The 23,672-nt window shown below is 45.5% G+C and overlaps 1 protein-coding gene across 3 annotated transcripts in view; it reads right to left on the bottom strand.

The window, feature by feature from the left end:
- Positions 1 to 23,672, bottom strand: part of WDFY4 (WDFY family member 4) — a 290,937-nt gene that overhangs the window by 239,947 nt on the left and 27,318 nt on the right. For all 3 annotated transcript variants that reach the window (XM_033130918.1, XM_033130921.1, XM_033130920.1), the window contains exons 3-9: positions 19,916 to 20,030; positions 18,964 to 19,070; positions 12,688 to 12,822; positions 10,102 to 10,291; positions 7,564 to 7,753; positions 5,894 to 6,051; positions 3,887 to 4,339 (exon numbers count right to left, since the gene is read on the bottom strand). In XM_033130918.1, coding sequence (XP_032986809.1) covers positions 3,887 to 4,339; positions 5,894 to 6,051; positions 7,564 to 7,753; positions 10,102 to 10,291; positions 12,688 to 12,822; positions 18,964 to 19,070; positions 19,916 to 20,030 — 1,348 coding nt within the window. The remainder of the gene's footprint in view (positions 1 to 3,886; positions 4,340 to 5,893; positions 6,052 to 7,563; positions 7,754 to 10,101; positions 10,292 to 12,687; positions 12,823 to 18,963; positions 19,071 to 19,915; positions 20,031 to 23,672) is intronic.

Raw genomic sequence — 23,672 nt, 5'->3', positions numbered from 1 at the left:
AGTTATCACGGACACCACAGAAATACAAAGGATCATCCAAGAATACTATGAAGGACTATATGCCACCAAATTCAATAACTTTAAAGAAATGGACAAGTTCTTAGAAACATATAGCCTTCCTAGGCTCAACCATGAGGAACTGGTAAATCTAAACAGACCGATCACCAGTAACGAAATTGAATCAGTCATCCAAAACCTTCCCAAAAGCAAAAGTCTGGGACCGGATGGCTTCACTAGTGAATTCTACCAAACCTTCAAAGAGGATCTAATGCCAATCCTGCTCAAACTCTTCCAAAAAAATTGAAGAAGAGACAGTACTCCCTAACTCATTTTATGAGGCCAACATTACCCTGATACCAAAACCTGGTAAGGACAACACAAACAAAGAAAACTACAGACCAATATCTCTGATGAATACAGATGCAAAAAATCCTAAACAAAATTCTAGCAAATCGAATACAACAACACATTAAAAAGATTATTCATCACGACCAAGTGGGGTTCATCCCAGGGGCACAAGGATGGTTCAACATCCGCAAATCCATCAATGTGATACATCACATAAAAAAAATAAAGAACAAAAATCATATGATTATATCAATTGATGCAGAAAAAGCATTTGACAAGATACAACATCCACTTATGATTAAAACACTTAATAAAATAGACATAGAAGGAAAACACCTTAACATAATAAAGGCCATATATGACAAACCCTCAGCTAATATCATAATTAACAGTGAAAAGCTGAAGCCCTTTCCTCTACGTTCAGGAACACGACAGGGCTGTCCCCTATCACCTCTGCTTTTCAACATAGTGTTGGAAGTCCTTGCCACAGCAATCAGGCAAGAGAAAAAAATAAAAGGCATCCACACTGGGAATGAAGAAGTTAAATTATCACTCTTTGCAGAAGACATGATGCTATATAGAGAAAACCCTAAAGACTCCACCAGAAAGCTATTAGAAACAATCAACGAATACAGTAAAGTTGCTGGCTACAAAATCTACGTACAAAAGTCCATTGCATTCCTATATACTAACAATGAAATCTCAGAAAAAGAAATACAAAAAACAATTCCTTTTGCAATTGCAGCAAAAAGAATAAAATACCTAAGAATAAACTTAACCAAGGATGTGAAGGACCTATATGCTGAAAACTATAAGACATTTTTGAAAGAAATTGAAGACACAAAGAAATGGAAAGATATTCCATGCTCATGGATTGGAAGAATCAACATAGTTAAAATGGCCATATTACCCAAAGCAATATACAGATTTAATGCAATCCCCATCAAAATCCCAATGGCATTTTTCAAAGAAATGGAACAAAAAATCATCAGATTTGTTTGGAACCACAAAAGACCCCGAATAGCCAAAGCAATCTTAAGAAAAAAGAACAATACTGGAGTTATCACACTCCCTGACTTTAGCTTGTACTACAGGGCTACAATAATCAAAACAGCATGGTATTGGCAGAAAAACAGACACATAGACCAATGGGATAGAATTGTGAACCCAGAAATAAAACCACATAAACATGGACAGATAATTTTTGACAAAGAAGCTAAAAACATACAATGGAGGAAAGACAGCCTCTTCAATAAATGATGCTGGCAGAATTGGAAAGCCACGTGCAAAAGAATGAAACTGGATTGCTATCTGTCACCATGTACCAAAATTAATTCAAAATGGATCAAAGACTTAAGCATAAGACCTGACACAATAAACTGCATAGAAGAAAACATAGGTACTAAACTTATGGACCTTGGGTTCAAAGAGCATTTTATGAATTTGACTCCAAAGGCAATTGAAGTAAAAGCTAAAATAAACGAATGGGACTATATGAAACTTAAAAGCTTCTGCACAGCAAAAAAACCATTGACAAAATAAACAGGCAACCAACTGAATGGGAGCAGGTTTTTGCAAACAGTGCCTCCGATCAGGGGCTAATATCCAAAATATACAAGGAACTCATGGAACTCAACAACAAAAAAACAAACAACCCAATTGAAAAATGGGCAGAGGACCTGAAGAGACATTTCTCCAAAGAGGACATACAAATGGCAAATAGACATATGAAAAAATGCTCAACATCACTAATCATCAGAGAAATGCAAATAAAAACCAGAATCAGATATCACCTCACCCCAGTCAGAATGGCTATCATCAACAAGACAAATAGTAACAAGTGTTGGAGAGGCTGTGGAGAAAAAGGAACCCTCATACACTGTTGGTGGGAATGCAGACTGGTGCAGCCGTTATGGAAGGCAGTGTGGAGGTTCCTCAAAAACTTACGAATAGAATTACCATATGACCCAGCAATCCCTCTCCTGGGTAGCTACCCAAAAAATCTGAAAACATTTATACATAAAGACACTTGTGCTCCAATGTTCATTGCAGCTTTGTTTACGGTCGCCAAGACATGGAAACAACCAAAATGTCCTTCGATAGATGAATGGATAAAGAAGTTGTGGTATATATACACAATGGAATACTATTCGGCAGTAAGAAAAGATGATGTAGGAACATTTGTGACAACATGGATGGATCTTGAGAGCATGATGCTAAGCAAAATAAGTCAGACAGAAAAAGCAGAGAACCTTATGATTTCACTGATATGTGGTATATGAACCAAAAACAACAAAAGAACAAGACAAACAAATGAGAAACAAAAACTCATAGACACAGACAATAGTTTAGTGGTTACCAGAGGGTAAGGGGGTCGGGGGTGGAAGATCAGGGTAAGGGGGATCAAATATATGGTGATGGAAGGAGAACTGACTCCGGGTGGTGAACACACAATGGGATTTACAGATGATGTAATATAGAATTGTACACCTGAAATCTATGTAATTTTACTAACAATTGCCACCCCAATAAATTTAAAAAAAAAATAACAATTCTAGAAAGGGCCAATGACTAGAGAGCCCCAGCCCCTCACAGCCAGTACAGTAGGAGGAGAAGAGACTGAAAAGTGAAGAGAGGTAAGTGGCTGGCTTCCTGTGTCCCGGTGTCCTTCAGGCTGAAATCCCAGAGGGGCAGGTGTGGACAGATTAAGGGAAAGTCAGGCAGAACTGAAAGGAGTTTTCACACTCTGATTTGTATGTGAAAGTTGGTAGAGGTGGGGGGTTACGGGCAACCACGTAGAGTGGCCCCAGCAAGGTATGTGCATGGGGTGTGGTCAGGCAGTGACAGAGCCCAGGCCAGCACTCGTGAGTGCACTCTGGCCTGGACAGAGCGACGCTGAAGTCCCATGGGGGAGACGAGGCTGCTGCTGTTGAAAGCCCAGCGTGTAGGGGCTGAGGCAGGGGGGCGTGGATGGATGTACAGCCCAGCAGGGTGCACACAAGTGTGGGCAAGACTCAGAAGGTGAACTGGGCAGCAATGGCCCCTCCTCCAAGTGGGATACCATCCGGACCAACAGTATCGAGTAAGCAAGGCGGCTGTGCCCCAGCTGACCCTGACAGGTCCCCCCACCCCCAGAGCCTCAAGTCTCTGATCTCCCTTTTCTCTTTGTATTCCTAAGGACCTGTCATTCCCCCTGCTATCTCTCCACCTAAGTGCTCAGACAATATCTAGTGCAAGAGACCTCTGAAAGCCGAGACTTCATCAGGCCTGAGTCAGCCCCATGAGCCTGTTTCAAGTTGTCCCCACCCATCTCATCTCTTCATGGGGAAGATCAGGCCAGTTATAGAAAATGGGGAGGCTGCTGCTCTGTGAAGTCATGTGTCCCAGGGATGCCTTCCCTGACCCTCATGGCACCGGGTGACACTGGCACGCTCACTTTCTCTGTTATGTTGATGGGTGGCAGGGCAGGCATGCAGACCAGGCCCAGCCAACACTAACCCCAGTCTGTTCCCCTCCTGCCTCCGGCGCTCCGACACACCTGACTTCCTCAGAATCTTGGCCCGCTTCCGCAGCTGGGCTAGCAGCAGGCCCAGGAGCCCCGAGTCCCGGAAGATGTCGGTGAAGAGCGGGTCTGCTCCAGCTATCCTGAGGACACTCTGCAGGGCCACGAGGGTGCAGAGTGGCTCAGGGCTCTCCTTGATCAGGAGCTGCACCTTCCCCAGGATCTCATGGGGCACATAATGCAGCTCGAACACGAGGGCCTCCAGCAGCTGGAAGAAGTGAATCTGCACTTGGGCTGGCTTCAGCGGCACCGTCTCCACAAACTGCGAGATGGGCTGCAGGGTCCACTCCAACAGGAAGAAGTTGCGGGCATTCCAGGTCCACGTGGTCCTGATAGCCAATAAGACTTTCGTGCAGAGGACAGAGTCGCTGGCTTTGTGGAAAACGTTCTGTAGGACTTGGAAGGCCTGAAGATTCTTAATGGTCACCCCTAAAAATGAAAAGAAGGAGTAATCCTACAAGTCATTTCTCCAGCCTATGCCTAGAAATACATGATTGCATTATCAGTAGGAAACACCATTTCAAGTTTCTATGTTCTAGCTCCTGTGGGTAAATTTCAATCAGAAGTCCAGAAATCTAGCTGCCCAGAGTGTGGGTAAGATTAAAGCTGCATTGTGCAAGACATGGTGGCTGAGTGAGCACTCTAAATGTCACTCTGAACTGAGATGTTCCATGAGTGTAAAAAATGCACACCGGATTTCCAAGACATAGCACAAAGAAAAGAATACAAAACACAAATGTCATTAACAATTATTTGTGTTGACCACATGTTGAGATGGTAATATTTTGGATATATCGGGTTAAGTAAAATATATTATGAAAGATCATTTAAGCTGTTTCTTCTTTTTTAAAAAATATATGGCTACTAAAACATTTCAAATTAGGTAAATTGCCTCACTTATAGTTCCATTGGGCCACGCTGGGCTGGAGGATTGCTTTCAATCAATTAAAATCAAATTATGTTAAAGATGACTAAGCAAAGTCAGTTTCATTGCTAAACAAGCTAGTAAATAAAGACACCTTTCAAACCCACCCCCTTTTCTAGCTCTCCAGCTTGAAGGTTAAACCTCTTGCCCAGAAACACTTCGTCTGGGAACACCCAGCCTCCAGCCTTCTCTGCCTCAGACACCAGATATGTTTCTGGAACTTCTCTCTGATCCAGACACTTCTTTGTGAACTTGCTGGAGTCCTATCCAATGGCTCTTCCTAAATTGACCCCAAGTTCTGCAACCCCTGCACTCTGGTCTGCGCAGGTCTCTGTGCTCCTTTCCCCAGACTCACCTAGATGTTTCCAGTCACCATTTCTTTCCCCAGGCTGTACTTTCTGGCTTTAACCTTCTTCCCCTTCCTTTCTACCTGGACAGCCTATGCTTAGCCTTGAAACTTCACCCTCTGTGCAGGGTTTCCTGACTGTCACAGATAACTGCCTGGTGCCACCACTGTGCCTCATGCATTTATCAGTCAGTTATCGAGCAGATTATGGTTCTGTGTACGTGTGACAGTCTCTACAGAGATTTTGTAGGGAGCAGACACCTGGCCTGTTCACGCTGGTGCCCAGCCTGGGGCAGAGAGTCTGCTACACAGAAAAAACCAGTGCATGCTGATTGAGTTCATCAATCAATCAATCAATCAATCAATATCTCAAAGCACAGAGGAAGCATTGACTCTGAGCCTGGCGATTGTTTCGGGGCCATCAGTCCCCATTATATAAGCCAATGTCACAGAGTAAGTCACACCAGAGGTGGAGGTGGAGATCAGAGGTTCCCTCCATTATTTGTCTTCGCTTTTATTAAGCAAACATTTCCTCTAAGTCCCACCCAAGACACCTAGAAAAAAATCTATCAAGGAGATATTTTAAATCCACTGTGTCACTGACACATGCCAAGTGTTTGCTTCATTACAAAGATCCAGGGAAGACTTGTGTAGCCTTGTCGGGACACAATGCCGATGGCTGCCAGGTACTCAGAGACACAAGGTGACCTACCAGAAGCCTCGTGATGGAACTTGAAGCCTTCCATCTGAGGGTAAGTGACACTGTCAAACACCTTCAGCTCTGACCTCCCACAGGTCATCAGCCACAGCACCAGCCCGAAGAGCTCCTCCAGGTGAGGGTCCACTTCACTCTGGATCAGCCCATCATACCTGCAGGGACAGATGAGGCCAGCTCCCTGGACTTCTTGGACAGAGCAGCCACATTTGCTCATGGTGCTCCTCACTGGGATACAGAGGTGATGCAGATTGGGGTGCTGGGGAAGACCCCAAAGGTCTCCACCAAGTCAGCACCAAAAGGGAAGGGGGGTGTCCTAGGTAAGGCACTCTGTTTGCAAACGTCAGCCTTAGACCTACACGTGTGATCAGAATAAACATGGGTAGAGCAACAGCATCTGCTCACAAGAAAGCTGTTTTCTGTGGCCAACCCCCCAAAGGCGTGTGCTTTGGGCACCAGCATGGCAGGAACACCCCATTAATGAGAGATTTGGCATTTCCAAAGAGCAACAAAAGGAGCATCATGGGAAATAATCTGACTTTATTTGACTTCCTCATGCTTATTTTAAGGTTGAGTATTGTTTTTGTTTTTAGCTACTCATGTGTCAGTGGGCTACCTTTCTCTTCTTGTGGAGAAGGGTCCCCAAGTCTTATTCCAGCTCCGCCATGTGAATAGTAAAAGTGTGTGCAGTATGACTTCAGTTAAGGCAGAAAGGAAAACCAACACAGTGCAATGGGTCCTTCCTGACACTCCCCGGAACAGGCTCATTTCCCTGTCTCCCACAAGAAGTCTGGGGCAAAGCAACCACCAATTTAACCAAACAAATGTTCAAGGACTGGTATGGCATAGGCCTCCATGGTAGCATGAGGCAATTGGAAGAGTTTGGAAAATCAAGCAATTTCTTTGATTTCCATCTCTTGGCATATCCAATCCCTGGACCCAACCCGAAGATGATATGGCAACTCAGAGTGGAGGATCAGAGTGGACAATGATCCAGCTGAACAGTGTCCTCATTTGCTTTTCCCAGGGGTCAAGGATTTGAGGGAGAGTAGTTTGATAGGGGTTGATCCCAAAATACAAGCAGGGCAGAGGTTCTGTGAGACAGAGGGAAGGAAGACTATACGGAGCGTCATCCAGCAAGTGTCTCATCAGACAACTGGAGCTTAATCCTCCTGGGGACTCTGGGAAGCAGAATAGAGCTGCCCCTCTGCTCCCTCCCCAGCCCCACAACAGCAGCTTTGCCAGGTATATATCCATCAGCTTCTGCCAGTCATTGGTTGAGGGCTGCTCCTGGTAACTGCTGATTGCTTAGCACCCCCAAGCATGTAGGCAGAGCGGGTTACAGCAGTCCCAGGAAGCCCTCAAACACAGCAATGTGCGTTCTGAGAGGTGTCTGTCAGGCCGGTCGGCATGTAAGTGGTACATACCACCACAGGGACTTGGGGAAACTATTATCGCGATAGCTCACTGGTTCTCTAAGGAAATGACTCCAAGCTTGCTGCCCATTACATTACATGTGCAATAAGTCTCTCTGGCCATGCTCTGCGGAAATTCATATTTCAGAAGACCCTTTCAGAAGCCTCAATATCTGTTTTTCTCCAAAACACCCCAAATGATTCTGAGGACCGAGGTTTGGCGGTTCTCCCCCACCAAGCACAGCCACTTACCGGAGTAACACTTTGAGGAGCAGAGGGTAGCCCTCCCCGTTCTCAAACTCCAGGAACAGAGCTGAGGAGACAGGGTAGGAGTCCTTCACGAAGCCCAAGACCAAGTTCACAGCCTCAGCCACCTCGGGGGCAGGGAGAGAGGCTGCCAGCCCGGAGAGGTTCTGCAGGGAGATCTTGACACAATCCATGGCTGCGGGGGGAAAACAGCACCGTTTGCTCAGAAGCAACAGCCCTTCTGCCACAGTCATTCCCTCCCCCACCCCACCCCCTTTCAACTGTGATTCAAGATGTGAATGTGAATTAATCCAAAACATTCTTTTTCTGGCTCTTGGATCAAGAAGACTCCCCCTTGGGAAGTGTCATCCTGAGAGCCACACTGGGCAGACCCAGGTGGAGAGCAGGAGAAACAGAGAGAGGAAGGAAGCCTCTTCGCCCTCCAGTCCTAGTTCCCAGCATGTAGAAGTGTCTGGATCCATTAGGTAATAAGACACAAGACCCCAGACCTGAACACTGTGGACGGCCTTAAGGAAGCAGCACGGGCAGGAGCAGAAACTAGCCTGATGGAGAATGCAGGGAGGGATATGAATATGTGAGAAGGTGAGGGGCAAAAACATGGTGCGTCTCAGCTGCAAAAGAATCAGGGGTTTAGAGCCCAGAAGTGTGGGCCCCCAGGGAGGGGGAGGAAATCAGGGTGGCTCCTGCGGGGCCTGGCCATGCTGGTTACCCCAGAACTGTGGAAGCCCAAGGAAGGTTTGAGTCAAAAGAGCGATGTCACTGGATTGCATTTTGATCACTGGTTTTAGGGCTCTTTCATTGGGAGAAGTCTCCTCTGAGTGCTGAGAACGTCAGGAAAAGTGCCTGCTGAGGACTTCAATAACATGCTCAGCCCCTCAGCTGTGAGGCCTCAGAGGCACCAGAAAGTCTGCATCCTGGGGGGCAAGAGGGGGCAACCCCAAGAGCTGAGAGCTTGGCAGGTAACTGCCAGGTCAGCCCTTCCTTTCTGCCTTCTCCTCAGCCTAGACACCCACAGACTCCCTGTGGGTGTCTGTACCCATCTCCCTAAAGGGGCACAGCGTTCCAGGGGGCAGGCTCCCCAAGGAGGCAGAAGTTTTCTTTTCCAGTTAAGAATAACGATACAGTGAGGGACCCTCACACTAATACATGCAGCCTTTCCTCAGGGGTCTCCAACTCTAGCCTGTGGGGGGACGGGTGCCCGGGCTGCTAAGCTCTTCAGGCCCAGCTCAGCCCTGGACCATGACCACCAGGCCGTGGCCTCACCGGGAGCTCTGAATGCCTGAACTGGGGCTGCTGTTTCATCCTAGATTCAGTTACAGCAAAAGGGGGGCCTTGTTGAGCTCTCCCAGTTCTCACTGGCTGATGCCCTCTGTTATAGGAGGTCCCAGAAAGAAGACAGACCACAGGACAAGTACTTGTGGACAAGCAGGTCACACTGGCAGGTTCTGAACCACTCCCCAAAAGACCCCATGCCTTGGGGTCAGCCAAAGAGATGGACGGCTATGCTCCCAAGATGCATTCTAGCTGGTGGAGCTCAGGAGATACCACGTGGTGGGTGAGGGGGTCAGCTGAAGTGAATCTTTGTCCTAGTGTTGCCCGTGGACTTAGCCTTGCAGAGCTTCTCTGCCAGCCCTGTGATGGACCAGGTGTTGAAAGGAGGCCAACACACTTTCCCGAGATTCTGTGAGCCAAGGTGGTGTCCGTGCTTCCCAGTGTTGCCTGGGTTCTCAGGAGGAGACAGACGGTGCTAAGGGAGCCCCTGGCCTGCTAAGGGGATCGCGTCCCTCAGCACCACGCCTTGATTACACCAGGTAGTGATGCTGTGACACTGATGTCTACGGAGCATCCACGATGTGCCAGGAGCTACGTTCAAATATGTAAACTCACTGAAGCATCACAACAATCCAGTGAGATCAGCGGAATTATTATCCCCATTTTACAGACGAAAGAATTGAGGCACCCAAGTGGATAAGAGTCCAAGGTCACTCAACTGAGGACAGAGCTGGAGTCACACTCCAGCTGTCTAGTTCCAAAATCTATGGCCTTAACCCCTTCACATGCTGCCCAGAGACAAACCTAAGGCACTGGAATCAGGCACCTCCAGGCTTAAAATTTGATTCTCTTCTTCGATTGCTAGAACCTTGGCAAATTCTGCAGCAACTCCTAATCTCTGTTTTCCCCATTACAAAATGGTATTAATCATTAATATCTATCTCAAAGAAAAAAATGAGATAACATGTAAACAAACCCAAGCAGTGTCTGCTGGACAGTATGTGGACAGTAAATAAGTTTTCCTTTCCCTCCTTCCTCCAGTAGAGCATCAAAATGAACAACAAAAGCACTTTCATGAATGGAGCCAAACAATATAGGGTCATTTACTGGGCATAGATGGGCAACAGTGAAAACCCTGTTTGTCCATCTCTTTTTTTGGTCCCAGAAATCTGTCCTGATGCTATAAGAGCATCCCAGGGTGTTATTGTAGAAAGTGAGTTCACAGCCCATCTCGGACCCCTGGGGACATACCCTGCAGGTATTGTATGATGCTGGGGTTCTGGGCCTTGGAGATTGCCCTCAGCACGCAGAAGGTGGGCTCCTTCCAAAAGCAGCAGCTGTGCTCCCGGAGACAGGTCGTGGCAATCACTAAAGACTGGAGCTCATTCCCTGAGAGAAGTCCCTCCAGCCCCTGAGACTCACTGCAAATGTTGACCAACATCTGGAAAATAAATAAATAAATGAAAGGAAAGGAAAGCAGGAAGGGACAGAGAGAGAGAGAGAGAGAGAGAGAGAGAGAGAGAGAGAGGAGGAAAAAGAAAGCCAAGAGGACTGGTTAGGAAGCCTCCTCCCTACAGTGGTTTGTTCCCTACTTTTCTAGAGCATTGATGGGCATGTGTCAGCACAAAGGATGGGACTGTGTGTGGTCACCCTGTGCCCCAGGCCAGCGTGGTCAACAGTGCCACCTAGAAAAGGATGACAGACCTGGGACTTCAGGTAGAACTCATTATCCTTACAGAAGCAGTTGTTACCCTTTCGAAGTCAGAATAATAAAGAAGTGTTTGACATAGAGAAGTGTCTTTTTATATAGAAAAGTGGAAACACGCCATCAGCCATTAAAGGATAGAATTAACAGGACCATGCTATGTACAAAGCAGGTGTGTTCCTGTAGCACTCAAATCGCACTTCTCCGTAAGACCAAGGGCACTGTCCTATAACCTCCTACCTGGAGCCTTTTTTCCTGCCAGTCCAGTCTCCCTATGGACTTCCCACACCATCTGTCCACTTGAGGTGAATCACGGCATGCAGAGCTCTGCAGGGACCGGCCCTGCCTCTTCATTCATGGGCTCTCACTGATCTAACTGGACCTTCCAGTTCAGCAAATACAGGACTCTCCTTCCACCTGAGTCCATTAGCCCCTGCAATGCAGTGCTAGAGCCCAAGCTGTGCAGCCCTGGAGCTGGCTACAATCCCCTGCCTGCCGGTGTGGCCGTGCCACCCTCAGCTTGGACGACCATTTCTGCTCCTCGACCCTCCACTCCCCCCACCGCTCCTCCACCCCAACCTTCAGCTCAGGTTCAATGTCATTTCCGCAGAACAGCCTCCTTTATGCTCTACTATAGATCAGGTCCCCTGTGCTCATTTTCTAGCAGACCTTGACTTTTCCCTCAGAGCACTTAAAAATTAGACACTGCTGATTTATCCATGTGACCGTTCCCCCATTTGGTTTCTGCATCTTCTCTCTGTCACCTATATAAGAGGGACTGTGCTTCCTGCAGACACCACCGGTCTGGCATAGAGCTGGACCCGGTAGGAACTTCCTAGATTTTTGTGGAATGAAATAAGGAAAACCCCGAGGAATGCAGATGTGGTCTGTCACCGTGCTGTGTAGTCTGTTTATCCGTGGAGAGAACTGTGCAGACTGGGCTGCACTCGCTCCCTGCACATAAAAGCTACATGATAAAGATTCGTTAATGTGCTCAATACTACGTCCTGGCCACCCTTGGAATAGGACTACGTACAGGCAAACGAGGCCTAAGTTTCCAACAAATGCAGCTTCGGGGATAAACTGCCATAAGTGGAATCCACCAGAACTTGTGAAATACCCTCCAGTAATGATGATTCTGGCTTGAGAATTAGTCTAAAATGGGTGTTAATGTGGACATTCAATGGACAGCCACATTTGAAAATTCCCAAATGGTCCTAAGTACCTGCTCTGTGTGAGACGCTGCCCAGGCCCTGGATGCACAAACATGAGTAAGACGCACAGTCCTCCCCACCCTCCCCCACCTCCACAGACACAGGCAGAAGGAGTTTTCTGGAGATTGCAGCCTCCAGAACCTGGGAAAGCAGAGCTTGTCAGAAAGAAGAAGGCGGTGAGAGGTTACAGTAAAGGCCACTGCTGGCAATCAGAGAGGACAGCAGGTGGGGAATGAGGACAGGAAATCACACTGGGTGCTCCGTGGCGGTTTCTGAAAAGCAGGAAGGAGGTAACATCGCTGAGTGGTTAAACGACTGACTGGGAGAGGACTCGGTCCCCAGATTGCCAGGATTCCCACCCCAGCCCCCACCCACTACCTCTGTGACCCTGGTACAGTTTACTCACTGTACCTTAGTTTTTATAGAATCAGGACGACAATACTACACACATCTGGGGATGGAAGGGAGGGCTCTTGGAGGTGATGGAGGTGAGACCATGGCACAAGGGCGGGTTCATAGCACATACTGAGAAAACATTGGCTACAGTTATGCAAGTGGGGTGAGCATGCTTGTCCTCAGAGGGGAAGTGCAGGAGACAGGAAGTTCCAGATGCTGGGGAGGGCAGGACCTGGGAACGCAGACTGGAGACAGAGCTAGCGGGGCCAAGTAGCATAGCTTTCTGGGAGAGAACAAGGGGAATATTGATACACAGATACAATGAGATGCAAAGAGAAGAAGAAAATCCATTTTCCAAATGCACAGGATTCCCGGCATTTGTGGAGCATAAGGACAGAGGGGTGAGCTGGGCCCTCGAGGAGAACAGAGGAGCTTCAGAACTCAGGCCAAGAAAAAGGAGAGCATCACCGAGAAGCAGAGCACAGTCTCAGCCCAGAGGAGTCCAGCTGTCCTCTCACTCACCTGCACAAACATCCTCTGAACTTGAACATCATTCTCAAGAAGCTCATCCTTTTCCAGAGGAAAGACGAAGAAGAGGTAAAGGCACTGAAGGAGCAGGGCTGGGAGCCCAGATTCAACAACTCTGCCCAGTGTCTCCTGCAAGGGAAGAGCAAACGTCACGTGACCCATGGCCACAGAGCCGGAACAGCATTGCTCCAGACGCTGAACCATGCTCTTGGCTTGTGTGGTCATTATAGCGAGGATGAACACAGGGAAGTCACGTCCTCTCTCTGGGCAACAGATTCTCCAGTAAGAATGGAGACACTCATAGGACCCACCTAGGGAGACTGAAAATAAAGTTTATACGAACTGTACACTTTCTGCTCCATAAACATTATATCTTTTTTTTTAAGTATGTTTCTCTGGGAGTTTTTTAAATAATTTTTTTAAAATAGAGTTGATATACAATATTATTAATATATTAGTTTCAGGTGTAAAACATAGGGATTAGACATTTATATAACTTATAAAGTGATCACCCCGATAAATCTATTACCCATCTGACACCATATAAAGTTATTACAGTATAATTGACTATATTCCTTATTATACTTTACATCCCCATGACTATTTTATAACAACCAGTTTCTACTTCTTAATCCCTTCACCTTTTTCATTCACTCATCCAATGCTCCTCCCAGCTGGCAACCATCAAAATGTTCTCTGTTCTATAAGTTTGTTTGTTTATTTTGCTCTTTAGGTTCCACGTAGAAGTGAAATCATATGGCATTTGTCTTTCTCTGTCTGACATACTCCACTCAGCACAATACCCTTTAGGTCCATCCATGTTGTCGCAAATGGTAAGATTTCATTCTTTTTTATGGCCAAATAATATTCCATCGTATATATTTACCACCTCTTCTTCATCCATTCATCCATTGATAGACACCCAAGTTGCCTCCGTATCTTGGCTACTGCAAATAATGCTGCAATGAACATATGGATGCACATGTCCCTTCAAAATAGTGTTTTGGATTTCTTTGAATAAATACCCAGAAGTGGGATTACTAGATTCTTCTCTGTCTCTTTTTATAGACTTTCTTTTAAAGTCTATTTTGCCTCATATAAATATAGCTAACCTAGCTATTTTTTATTTCTATTTTCATGAAGTATGTTTTTCCATCCCTTTACTTTAGGTATGTGTGTATCATTCAATCTGAAATGAGTCCCTTGTAGGCAGCATATGTAAGGATCTTGTTTTCTTATCCATTCAGTCACCCTATATCTTTTGATTGGAGCATTTAATTCATTTACATTTAAAGTAATTATTGAAGATATGTAGTTATTGCCATTTTATCATTTATATTTTTTGTCATTTTCCTTCTCCTTCTCCTTCTCTTTCTCCTCTTCTTCCTCCTCCTCCTCCTCCTTCTCCTTCTTCAGTCCCTCCAACATTTCTTGTAATACTGGTTTGCTGGTGATGTACTTCTTTAGCTGTTTCTTGTCTAGGAAGCTCTTTATCTGTCCTTTGATTCTAAATGATAGCTTTGCTGGATAGAGTAATCTTGGTTGTAGGTCCTTGCTTTTCATCACTTTGAATATTTTGTGCCAATCCCTTCTGGCCTGCAAAGTTTCTGTTGAGAAATCAGCTGACAGTCTTCTGGGAGCTCCCTTGTAGGTAACTAACTGCTTTTCTCTTGCTGCTTTTAAGATGCTTTCTTTGTCTTTAACCTTTGGCATTTTCATTATGATGTGTCTTGGTGTGGGCCTCTTTGGGTTCATCTTGTTTGGGATTCTCTGCATTTTCTGGGCTTGTATATGCACAGGTAACCCCCATATAACACGGCACTTTCTATAACACGGTTTTGCTCTAACACGGTTTTGCTCTAACACGGTTCAAGAATTGGGGGGAAACCCTCATACAACATGGCATCCTAGGACACGGTTTCACTTTAACACAGTTTGAGAATTAGAGAAATCCCTGAACAACACGGAGCATAATAAGAGCTTTTAAGAGCTAAAAACATCTCATTCGAAATTAGGGAAATCCCCAAACAACACGGAATGTAATAAAAGCTTTTAAGAGCAAAAGATATCTCGTTTGAAATTTTTCATTTGAGCATGGATGTCATATCAGATATGACTGCAGAATTTTAAAATTTATTAGAATTTTAAATCCACTTTGATCGTGGAGTATTAAGTTCAGAGGATGAAGATATCTTGTCAAAAAGAAAACACCTCGGTTAATGGTGCTTAGTAGTGATGATGAAGAAAACATTATTTAAAACATATTAATATGTTATACTTTGGTGAAAATTGCTTAATAAAGATATGTCTCTTAATTATAAAAATATAATAGTATGGTTTGGTTTTTTTGGAAACTAACCCCCTTTTTTGTACTAGTTCTTTGTTTCCTATAACACAGCATTTTTTAGGAACCTAACAACTGTGTTATATGGGGTTACCTGTATTTCTTTTGTTAGGTTAGGGAAGTTTTCCATAATTATATCTTCAAATAGATTTTCAATTCCTTGCTCCCTCTCTTCTCCTTCTAGTACCCCTATGATGCAAATGTTGGTATGCTTGATGTTGTCCCAGAGGCCCCTTAAACTTTTTTCTTTTTACTGTTCTGATTGGATGTTTTCTGCTACCTTACTTTCTAAATTGCTTGTGCAGTCTTCTGCTTCATCTATTCTACTGGTGTGTCCCTCTATTTAGTCTACATTTCATTATTGTATTCTTCATTTCTTACTTGTTCTTTTTTTATGTTTTGTGTCTCTATTTTTATGTTTCTTACCTTTTTGTTGAAGTTCTCTCTGAAATAATTGAGCATCCTTATAATCAGTGTTTTGAAGTATGCATCTGGTAGACTGCTTGTCTCCATTTTTGCTTAGTTCTTTTACTGGAGCTTTGTTCTGTTCCTTCATTTGGGATATGTTTCTTTGTCTCCCAATTTTGGCTGCCTTCCTGTGTTTCTTTCTCTGCATTAGGTAGGGCTGCTGTGTCTCCCCGTCTTAGTAGAGTGGCCTTATGTAGAAGGTATCCTATGGGGCCCGGGGGCTCAGTCTCCCTGGTCACCAGAGCTGAGTGCTCCAGGTGTGTTCCTTGTGTTGGTTGTGTGTGCCCTCCTATTGTAGCTGATCCTTGGTTGTTCTTTGCACTTCAGTGGGAGGAATTGAACCTCACTGACTGGTTGTAAGGACTGGCTGTAACTACAGTGGAGGAGTTGTTGTGCAGTGGTGACCCTATGGAGCAGGATGTACTTTAGCAGGGCTCTGGTGCCTGCCCACTCGTCCCTTTGGGTGTGTCACCCAGGGAGAAAACTGGGTGGTGCTCCAGTTGGGTCCAAAGCCAGCCACCAAATGTGCCATTCCCAGGGCCTCCTGGAAGGGACCCTGCCACAGACCAAGTTCAGCCACAGTCTGTGCCTTGCCCAGGGTCACCTGGCATGAGCCACAAAGCAATCTGCAGATTGCAGCCACCCACACTGGGCTTGAAGCTACCTGGGAGAGGCCAAGCCATGACCCGAGGCTGACTGCTGCTAGTGCTGGGATTGGGGCTGCTCAGCAAGAGGTATGGGGCACACTAAGGCTAGATGCTACTTGCTTGGGTTTTGTGAACCTTTGGGAGATTTTAGGAAAGTCTACAGCATGAACCAAGGCAGCCCATTTGGATGGAAAAGCTACTGGAAGTGGTTTGGGTGTTTCCTAAAGTTGGGTCAGGTGGTGTCTCAGGGAATCACCAGGGCAGGGTGAAAAGTGTTAGCCAGGTTGATGGAGACACAGATATGGCACCAGCCTGTGTCTGCATGCCAGGACTGAGGAGAACTCAACAAAGAAATAATGGCTACTGCCAGTACTTCTGTCTAGGAGAAAGCTGCCCCTACAGCCCTCAGCCTGAAGCCAGACAATTCAGTTCCTTCCCATATGTCCCTGGCACCTTTTGAGCTACTGCCATAGAGCTTGAGCTCAGAGCAAGTGAGTCCGTCAGTGAGTAAGTATATGCATGGGCCCTGTAAGAGGAACAACTTTGACTCCATCTGCCCTCTATCTCAGTCAGCCACAGTCTCCACTGGTTTTCACAGCCAGAAGTTATAGGGTCTTTTCTTCGCAGCACTGGAATCCTGCGCTGGGGAGCTTGGTGTGGGGCTGGGTCCCCTCACTCCTCCAGGGGCCCTCCCCAGCTGAGACATCTCTCCCAATTTTTAACCACTACATGCCGGTGTGGGCCCAGCCCATCCTGCATTTCCACCCCTCCTACCAGTCTTAAGTTGGCTTCTTTTGTATGTCCTTAGTTGTAGAAGTTCTGTTCAGCTAGACTTCAGGAGACTCTTAATAATGGTTGTTCGGTAATTTAGCTATTATTTTGATGTGGTCATGAGAAGGCAAGCACAATGTTTACCTACTCCACCATCTAGATGGGAAATCCACATTATATCTTTTATAAGACAGATAGATGATAGGAAGGAATGGAGGGAGGGAAGGAGGTTACAGGTGCAGAGCAGAGAACAAGGGCTTTCCTAGGCAATCACATTGCTTATTTTGGTAGTTTTCTCCTCATTAGGGAACTGAGGGGGTGGTTAATGACAAGAGCAAACAACTGAATTAAGGACCCGATCAGGACCCTTCCCATTCCTCTGTTCAGATTTTAAAACTCCCTCTGAGTTTTGAAAAAGGCCCTATATGTGGAAACTGATAACCAGAGTGGCCAGACAGAGGAGAGAAGACAGGAAGCTGGAAAGAGGGGACCAGCCTGAGTGTGAAGCTTTCTCCCATGGGCTCTGCCTGCAGCTCCACTGGAATTATTGTGGTTGCAGCCTCAGTATGTGTGTGCACACACACTCATGCACATATGAGTACACGTGGGGTTCATCTAAAGTGTCTTGTCCACACAATTTCTCACCTGGTTGACTAATTTGACATACATGGTGGGTAAATCAGAAAAAGAGAAAAGAAGAATGCACAGTCTGGGCCACAACCAGGAATATCATGCAGGCCTCTAGTCCTACCCAGCCCCCTAAAAGCTGCATTGCAGGTAATGTCCATCCCTTTCCTTGATGCCTGGCTCTGCTGTGACCCTGCTCAAGGCAGCTCTCCCTGTTGCCCACGCTGAACTGTCTCCCCTGAAACCCATTGCTTACTTCTCTCACTGCTTTGGGGGCAGGCTGCTCACAGTGGAAAACCAGGCTTTAGGTTAATTTTTTACTACTACTCAGACTGAAAACAGTCCTTTCCTAGGGGCAGAAGAGCCCCGGCTCTGTACTTCAGGCTGCTCTGCCTAACGGTTGTCCAGGCAGGTTACGCAGAGGAAAGGCCAGGTGGTCCTCCTTCTAGCTAACAACTGTCACTCTGCTCCTCTCACAGCTCCATGTACCGTCTCCAAAGCCTTCTCTCTTGTCCATGTCACCAGTAGACTGAGGGCAGCCACCACCCTGGTCTGTTCTGCTTTGCTACTATTCCTACTGCCATGCACTAGACTGGGCACAGTGGGCACTCCTGATAGACATATGAGTGTCTGGACCTGCCCTGCATGGGGCTTCTGGCCATTTCTGCTGATGGCCACAGCTGCCAGGACGTCTTCTGCCTGAGAGGACACCAACCATTATCAAACCACTCAGGGAGGAAGCACTGGGACCCCCTTCACAGTGGGAGGTCATGACTGCAGTCACGATGGGGTGCGGGTGGCTAGGGAAGGGCAAGAGGCCTCATTTGAGCACCGTGTCTAGGCAGGCATGCACAGACAGGTGTCTACAGGGTTAGCTCCTTCAGTCTGAGTTTGACAGGAGGCAGAAAGAGCAGCAGCTCAGAGCACAGGCTCTAGAGTCAGACAGACTACAGTTTCGCAACATGAGTGAGCCTGATTTCTCACCACTAGCATGCCATCACCATAATCCAACTCAAGGGTTTGGGGAAGATTAATTCACACAATGCATGGGACACATCCATTCTTGCCCTGACACACAGGAACATCGAGCATTTTAAATCACCATATGAACCCTAGAACTGAGTCATTATTGTTCCCAGATCTAAGATTAGCAACACAGCAGAGTCACAGAGAGGTAAAGCCATTTGCCTAAGGTTACATAGAGCTTGTCAACTGAAAAGGCAGGATTCAAACCAGAATTTGAGACTCTGAAGTCCATGTCCTACATTGGAAGGGGAATAAGGGAAGAGAAACGAGAAATCAATGTCATGGAAAGAAAGATGCACTTGACATGGCCACTGCCCTGTACTGGGACGTTCCTGTGCACACAGATGAGGAGTGGCCAGGCCAGGGCCCACTGGGCCTGAAACTTACCGAGTCTGTCCCCGTGAGCACAAACACCGACTTGAGGAGCAGGTAGCCATCCTGGTCTGCATCCCCCTTCCACCGCAGCAACTGCCCAGCTGCAGCCCGCGCTTGCTCTGGCAACAACACAGAAAGAGGAGAAAGTGTCACCAGCAGGATGGTACAGGACTTGCCTACCCAGCTTCACCCCCTCTTGGGCTCCTCTCCCAATGAGATGCACCTTAGCAACTTTAGGGATTTCTGCCTCCTGCCATCCTCACAATGCTACCTGAATCTATATTAAACATTCCACACTCTGCCACATTAATCTTCTCAGAGGATAGCATTTATCATGCCACCATCCCTATTCAACAACCATCGATGGCTCCCTATTGCCAAATAATTAGAACAGACTCCTCAGTGATAGACTTCCTGCAATCCAGAGTCTTCACCCCACTTCCTATATCACACAGCCCCTTAAACTGCAGAGATTTCTGCAATCTGCACCATGGTCAAGCTATTTCTTTCCCCTGGAATTCCTTCCATAGCCGAGTCTCCAGGGTCCAGTTCCATGAGTGGAAGAATGCAAGTAAAGAGACCCTATAACAAAAGACATGCTTTGGCCTCTGTGTCTTTTCTGGATCAAGTTCTCCATTCAACACTTGGGTGTACCTTTTATCCTAGCACTTCTTCCCAGAGCCCTGGTCGTGAGCGTGTGTGTGTGTGTGTGTGTGTGTGTGTGTGTGTGTGTGTGTCCATCCCAGGAATAGGAGAGTTCCCCAAGTCCCCCCTTCCCTCCTTTACTAGCCTTTCCCTTTGTTCCCAAGATACACAGTGGCAGACCCAGGCTGGCTGGACTCTTAGGAAGACACTATGCTAACTCCATTAGAAAGCAGAGAGGGTCTGAGCAGGAGGCCTGACAGAAACCTGTAGAGCTATTTCACCCTCCAATAAGCTGTGTCCAGGACTTCTATTCTCTTACCTGCAGGCTTTCCCACAAGTGCCTTATGTATGTCTTGGGCTAGCTGGTTGGAAACATCTTCTGCCAGCCTTTGGAGACTGGGAAAGCTGATGATCCCCACGGAGTGTTCCCAGGCCTGAAAGCAACCAACAGGATTTGGTCAGAGATGTCAGAGCTACAGAGCAAGGAGAGTCACCCCCCTCTCTCCTTGCCGGCCCAAACCAACAGCTCAACTCACTTTCCCAGGTGCCTCCCAAAAGCCACCACATCATCTATCCTCCAGCTTCCGCCATATCCCTTCTCTGGTGCCTGTGAATTCTTCAGCTTTCTGCTGAGTTCCAAACCCACAGCCAACTGGGCCCTGGACATTTCCCCTGAAGTTGTGCTCCTAAAACATCAAACACTCGTAACCAAATCCATTGCCTTACCCCCAAACCTGCTACATCTTTTCTCATTGAATGGCCCTACCAAGCACCCAGTTGCCCTAGTGAGAAACTCTAAGAGTGACTCTCTAGGTCTCCCTCTCCCTCTCCTTCCTTACCCCATCAGTTACTCTGTCTCACTGATTCTCCTCTTACACACTAGTCAAACACCGTACAGATTTCATAGTTTAAGTCATGCAATTATCTCCTTCAGATGAATTTCTTTTAAGTGGGGTTGCAAGTTAAAAGAGTGGGATGTTTTGTTTTGTTTTGTTTTTAGTGCTTTGGTACATATTACTAACTCGCTCTCCAGAAAAAGTTTAGCAGATTAGCCTCCAGGGGCTCCAAGGGAGAGTGCTGGTTTCTCTGCACCCACACAAACATTGAACACTGTCATGCTTTTTCATCTTAAATGAGAAACTGTATAGAAGAAAAAAAATCTCAGTTGCAGTCTTTTGATTACTAGAGTAAATGAACACTTCTGTGCTTCTTAAATTGCTTGTTTTTACTTGTAGCCTGTTATTATTCTATTAGGATTTTCATGATTTTCTTACTTATTTTAATCCCTGGTCCATTATACTATGGCAATTATTTTCGAATTTGTAATTTTGTCTTTGAACTTAGTATTGTTGGGTGTTGCTATACAGAAATCTGAAAATCATGTGAAATGAAATTTCTAAATCTACTTCTTTGTTTTCTGGTTTTAATCCAGGTTTAGGAAATTCTTTTCCAGTCCAAGTTGTTATTGTCATTTTTAATCTCCTATTTCTTTTTTGATTTCCTTAAAATTTTTACCTGTCCTTTCTCAATTTCTATCCTTTCTGGTCAGATTTTTCCTCAAACTTTTCCCCCTTATCATTTCGGATACTATTTAATAGTAGTCATGACTTTTAAAATTCTTCGTCAGATGCCAGACGCTCTTCAGAGTTTCCCCCCGTTTCTGTACTGATCCTGTTCATAGGTCTGTCTTCATCAGAGTCTTTTCCCTTTGCTCTACCATGTGTCACAGGCCAAGTTCACTAGTCCTCCAGTGAGGCTCGCCCTCTCCAGACCAACGGTCAGAGTGGAGTGACCAGCCTTGGCCCAGGACTTGAGTTCCGGCAACTTCCCATCCCAGGTCCACCGGGAAGGTAGGCTGCTGTGCACAGAACTAGTAGCCTCTACGAAATGCAATTTTGCTGGACTCCCATCCACTGTTCCATCTCACCAGTCATATTAAATTATACTCCTGCCCAAAGGCCCAACCGCATTTTTTTAAGCTGAGATCCTCCTTCTAGAAAAGGTGAGAAAGGCATCAAAATTCCAAAGGAAAATCATTTCAATGGGTTTCCTTGCTATAGATACTATATTTATTAAAAAGTAAAAACCTTGAAAAATTGTCTCTATATTAAAAGATGCTATACACAAAATAAGGAGGCAAGCCAAGGATCAGGAGAAAATATTTGCAATGTACATAACTGACAAAGGAATAATATCCAGACTGTTAGAAATTAATAAGAAAAAGACAAACAACTTATTTTTTGTAAAAATAGGCAAATGAAACAAGTAACTAATAAAAGATAAAAGAAGTAGCAAATTACCAAGAATCAGGAAAATGCATATTAAAACCACAATGAGATATTTTATACTTTTCAAGTTGGTAAAAATGAAAAGCCTGACAATACTAAATGTGGGTGAAGGTGAGGGACCATGGAACCCCCACGCTCTGATGATGGAGTGCAACTTGAAAGAACCTCTTTAAAGAAGTATTTAACCCAATCCAAGAAAGGTACAGGGACAGCTGTCCTACAACCCAGCAATTCCACTCCAACATGTGTTCCCTGGAGAAATATATGTGCACGTGGAGGCGTGGAGAAGAAATATGTCTGCAGCATGATTTGTGACTGTGAAAAATGAGGAAAAAACCTAATGTTCATCAATAGGACCATGAGGCATAATTTGTGGCATATTTATATCAGGATACAATATAGAACTGAAAAAGAAATAGAATTGCCTGTATCAATGCGGATAAACCCCAGAAATGGAATGTTGAGTGGCAAAAGCAAATATTACAATGTGAGCCTACAAAAACCTGTGAAATTATGTATAAATTACACAATATTACTTATGGTTATAAAAATATATCCATATTATTGTATAATTTATATTTAGTCTCACAGGTTTTTAGAATCATAGTGAAATACCTTTTTGCAAAAAATCATATGTGTGTGTGTGTGTGTGTGTGTGTGTGTGTGTATGATATATTCCTGACAATTCAGCAGGATAGGGGTTACCACTGGAAAAAGGTGGAAGAGGAGTGAGCTCTAGAATGTGTGCACAGGTGGCTTTGGTTTATCTGAAATGTTTGATTCCTTTTATATGGGTGAGGAGTACTTGGGTATTTATTTTGTTTTTTAAAAACTGTGTATCCAAATTTTTTACATTTTCTGCCTATAAATGGACATAGCTGCCCCCTTTCTTTTGTAAATAAAAAAGCAGAACATCAGAACTTTGCTAGAACTACAAAAATGCTAGAAGAATGTTAAATACTATTGCACATAGTAGGCCTTCAACAAACATTTGATAAGTAAACACGTGATTATGAAATGCTCAATATGCAGAATAATGGCCAAATGTGTTGCGTGCTGGTCTTGTGCCCAACACTGGGCCAAACACTTACATGCATTTTTCCCAGTAATCCTCACAACAACCCTTTGAGATTCATATTGTTATTATTCCCACTTTACGGAAACTAAGGCTGAGCCAGAGGGTAAGCCCAGAGAATCAGTTAAGCCACAGAGTGAAGAGTTGATTTATTATACGCAAACCCAAGTAGCATGTGCATGTCTAAGAAATTTATGGCTACCACCTAGAAACCAGCTACCACCTGGAAACTTTCATCCCTGGAAAGAATTATGTCAGTCCTTTGGCAAGGATCTCCAATGGTAAGATTATTTCCCTCCCCAGGAATAAGAACTCTGCTATGATGTCTTCCTAACAAATTCCGGTGCCTCCTCCCTGCACTGGCAAACCCCTCAAAGACCAATTTGCAAGCAGTTGACTCAGAAGCATCTAGATCGTCTTCAAGCAGTGGGACTCCAGGAGGCACGCTACAATAAAGCAAATTGGGCCGCTGTGAGTTGAACAGTAATTGTACACTCAGCCAGATCCTCCCAAGGCTCACACCCCTTCCTGGGACGGCAGTGGGCACTTCTGGAGGCCGCGTTAACTCTTTCAGGCCACTGGGGTGCTATTTGATGCACGGAGGCAATCATTTACTGAATGATACCATGGAGACCCCAAAGAGTTAAGACAGCTTCCAACAGGACCTAATTTTTCCCCAAACTGGGACTTGCATGCTGGGAGAATATTGCTTA

The sequence above is a fragment of the Rhinolophus ferrumequinum genome, chromosome 16, assembly GCF_004115265.2.
Source record: "Rhinolophus ferrumequinum isolate MPI-CBG mRhiFer1 chromosome 16, mRhiFer1_v1.p, whole genome shotgun sequence".
Classification (NCBI taxonomy): Eukaryota; Metazoa; Chordata; class Mammalia; order Chiroptera; family Rhinolophidae; genus Rhinolophus; species Rhinolophus ferrumequinum.
This window is presented reverse-complemented; position numbering and strand designations above follow the sequence as displayed.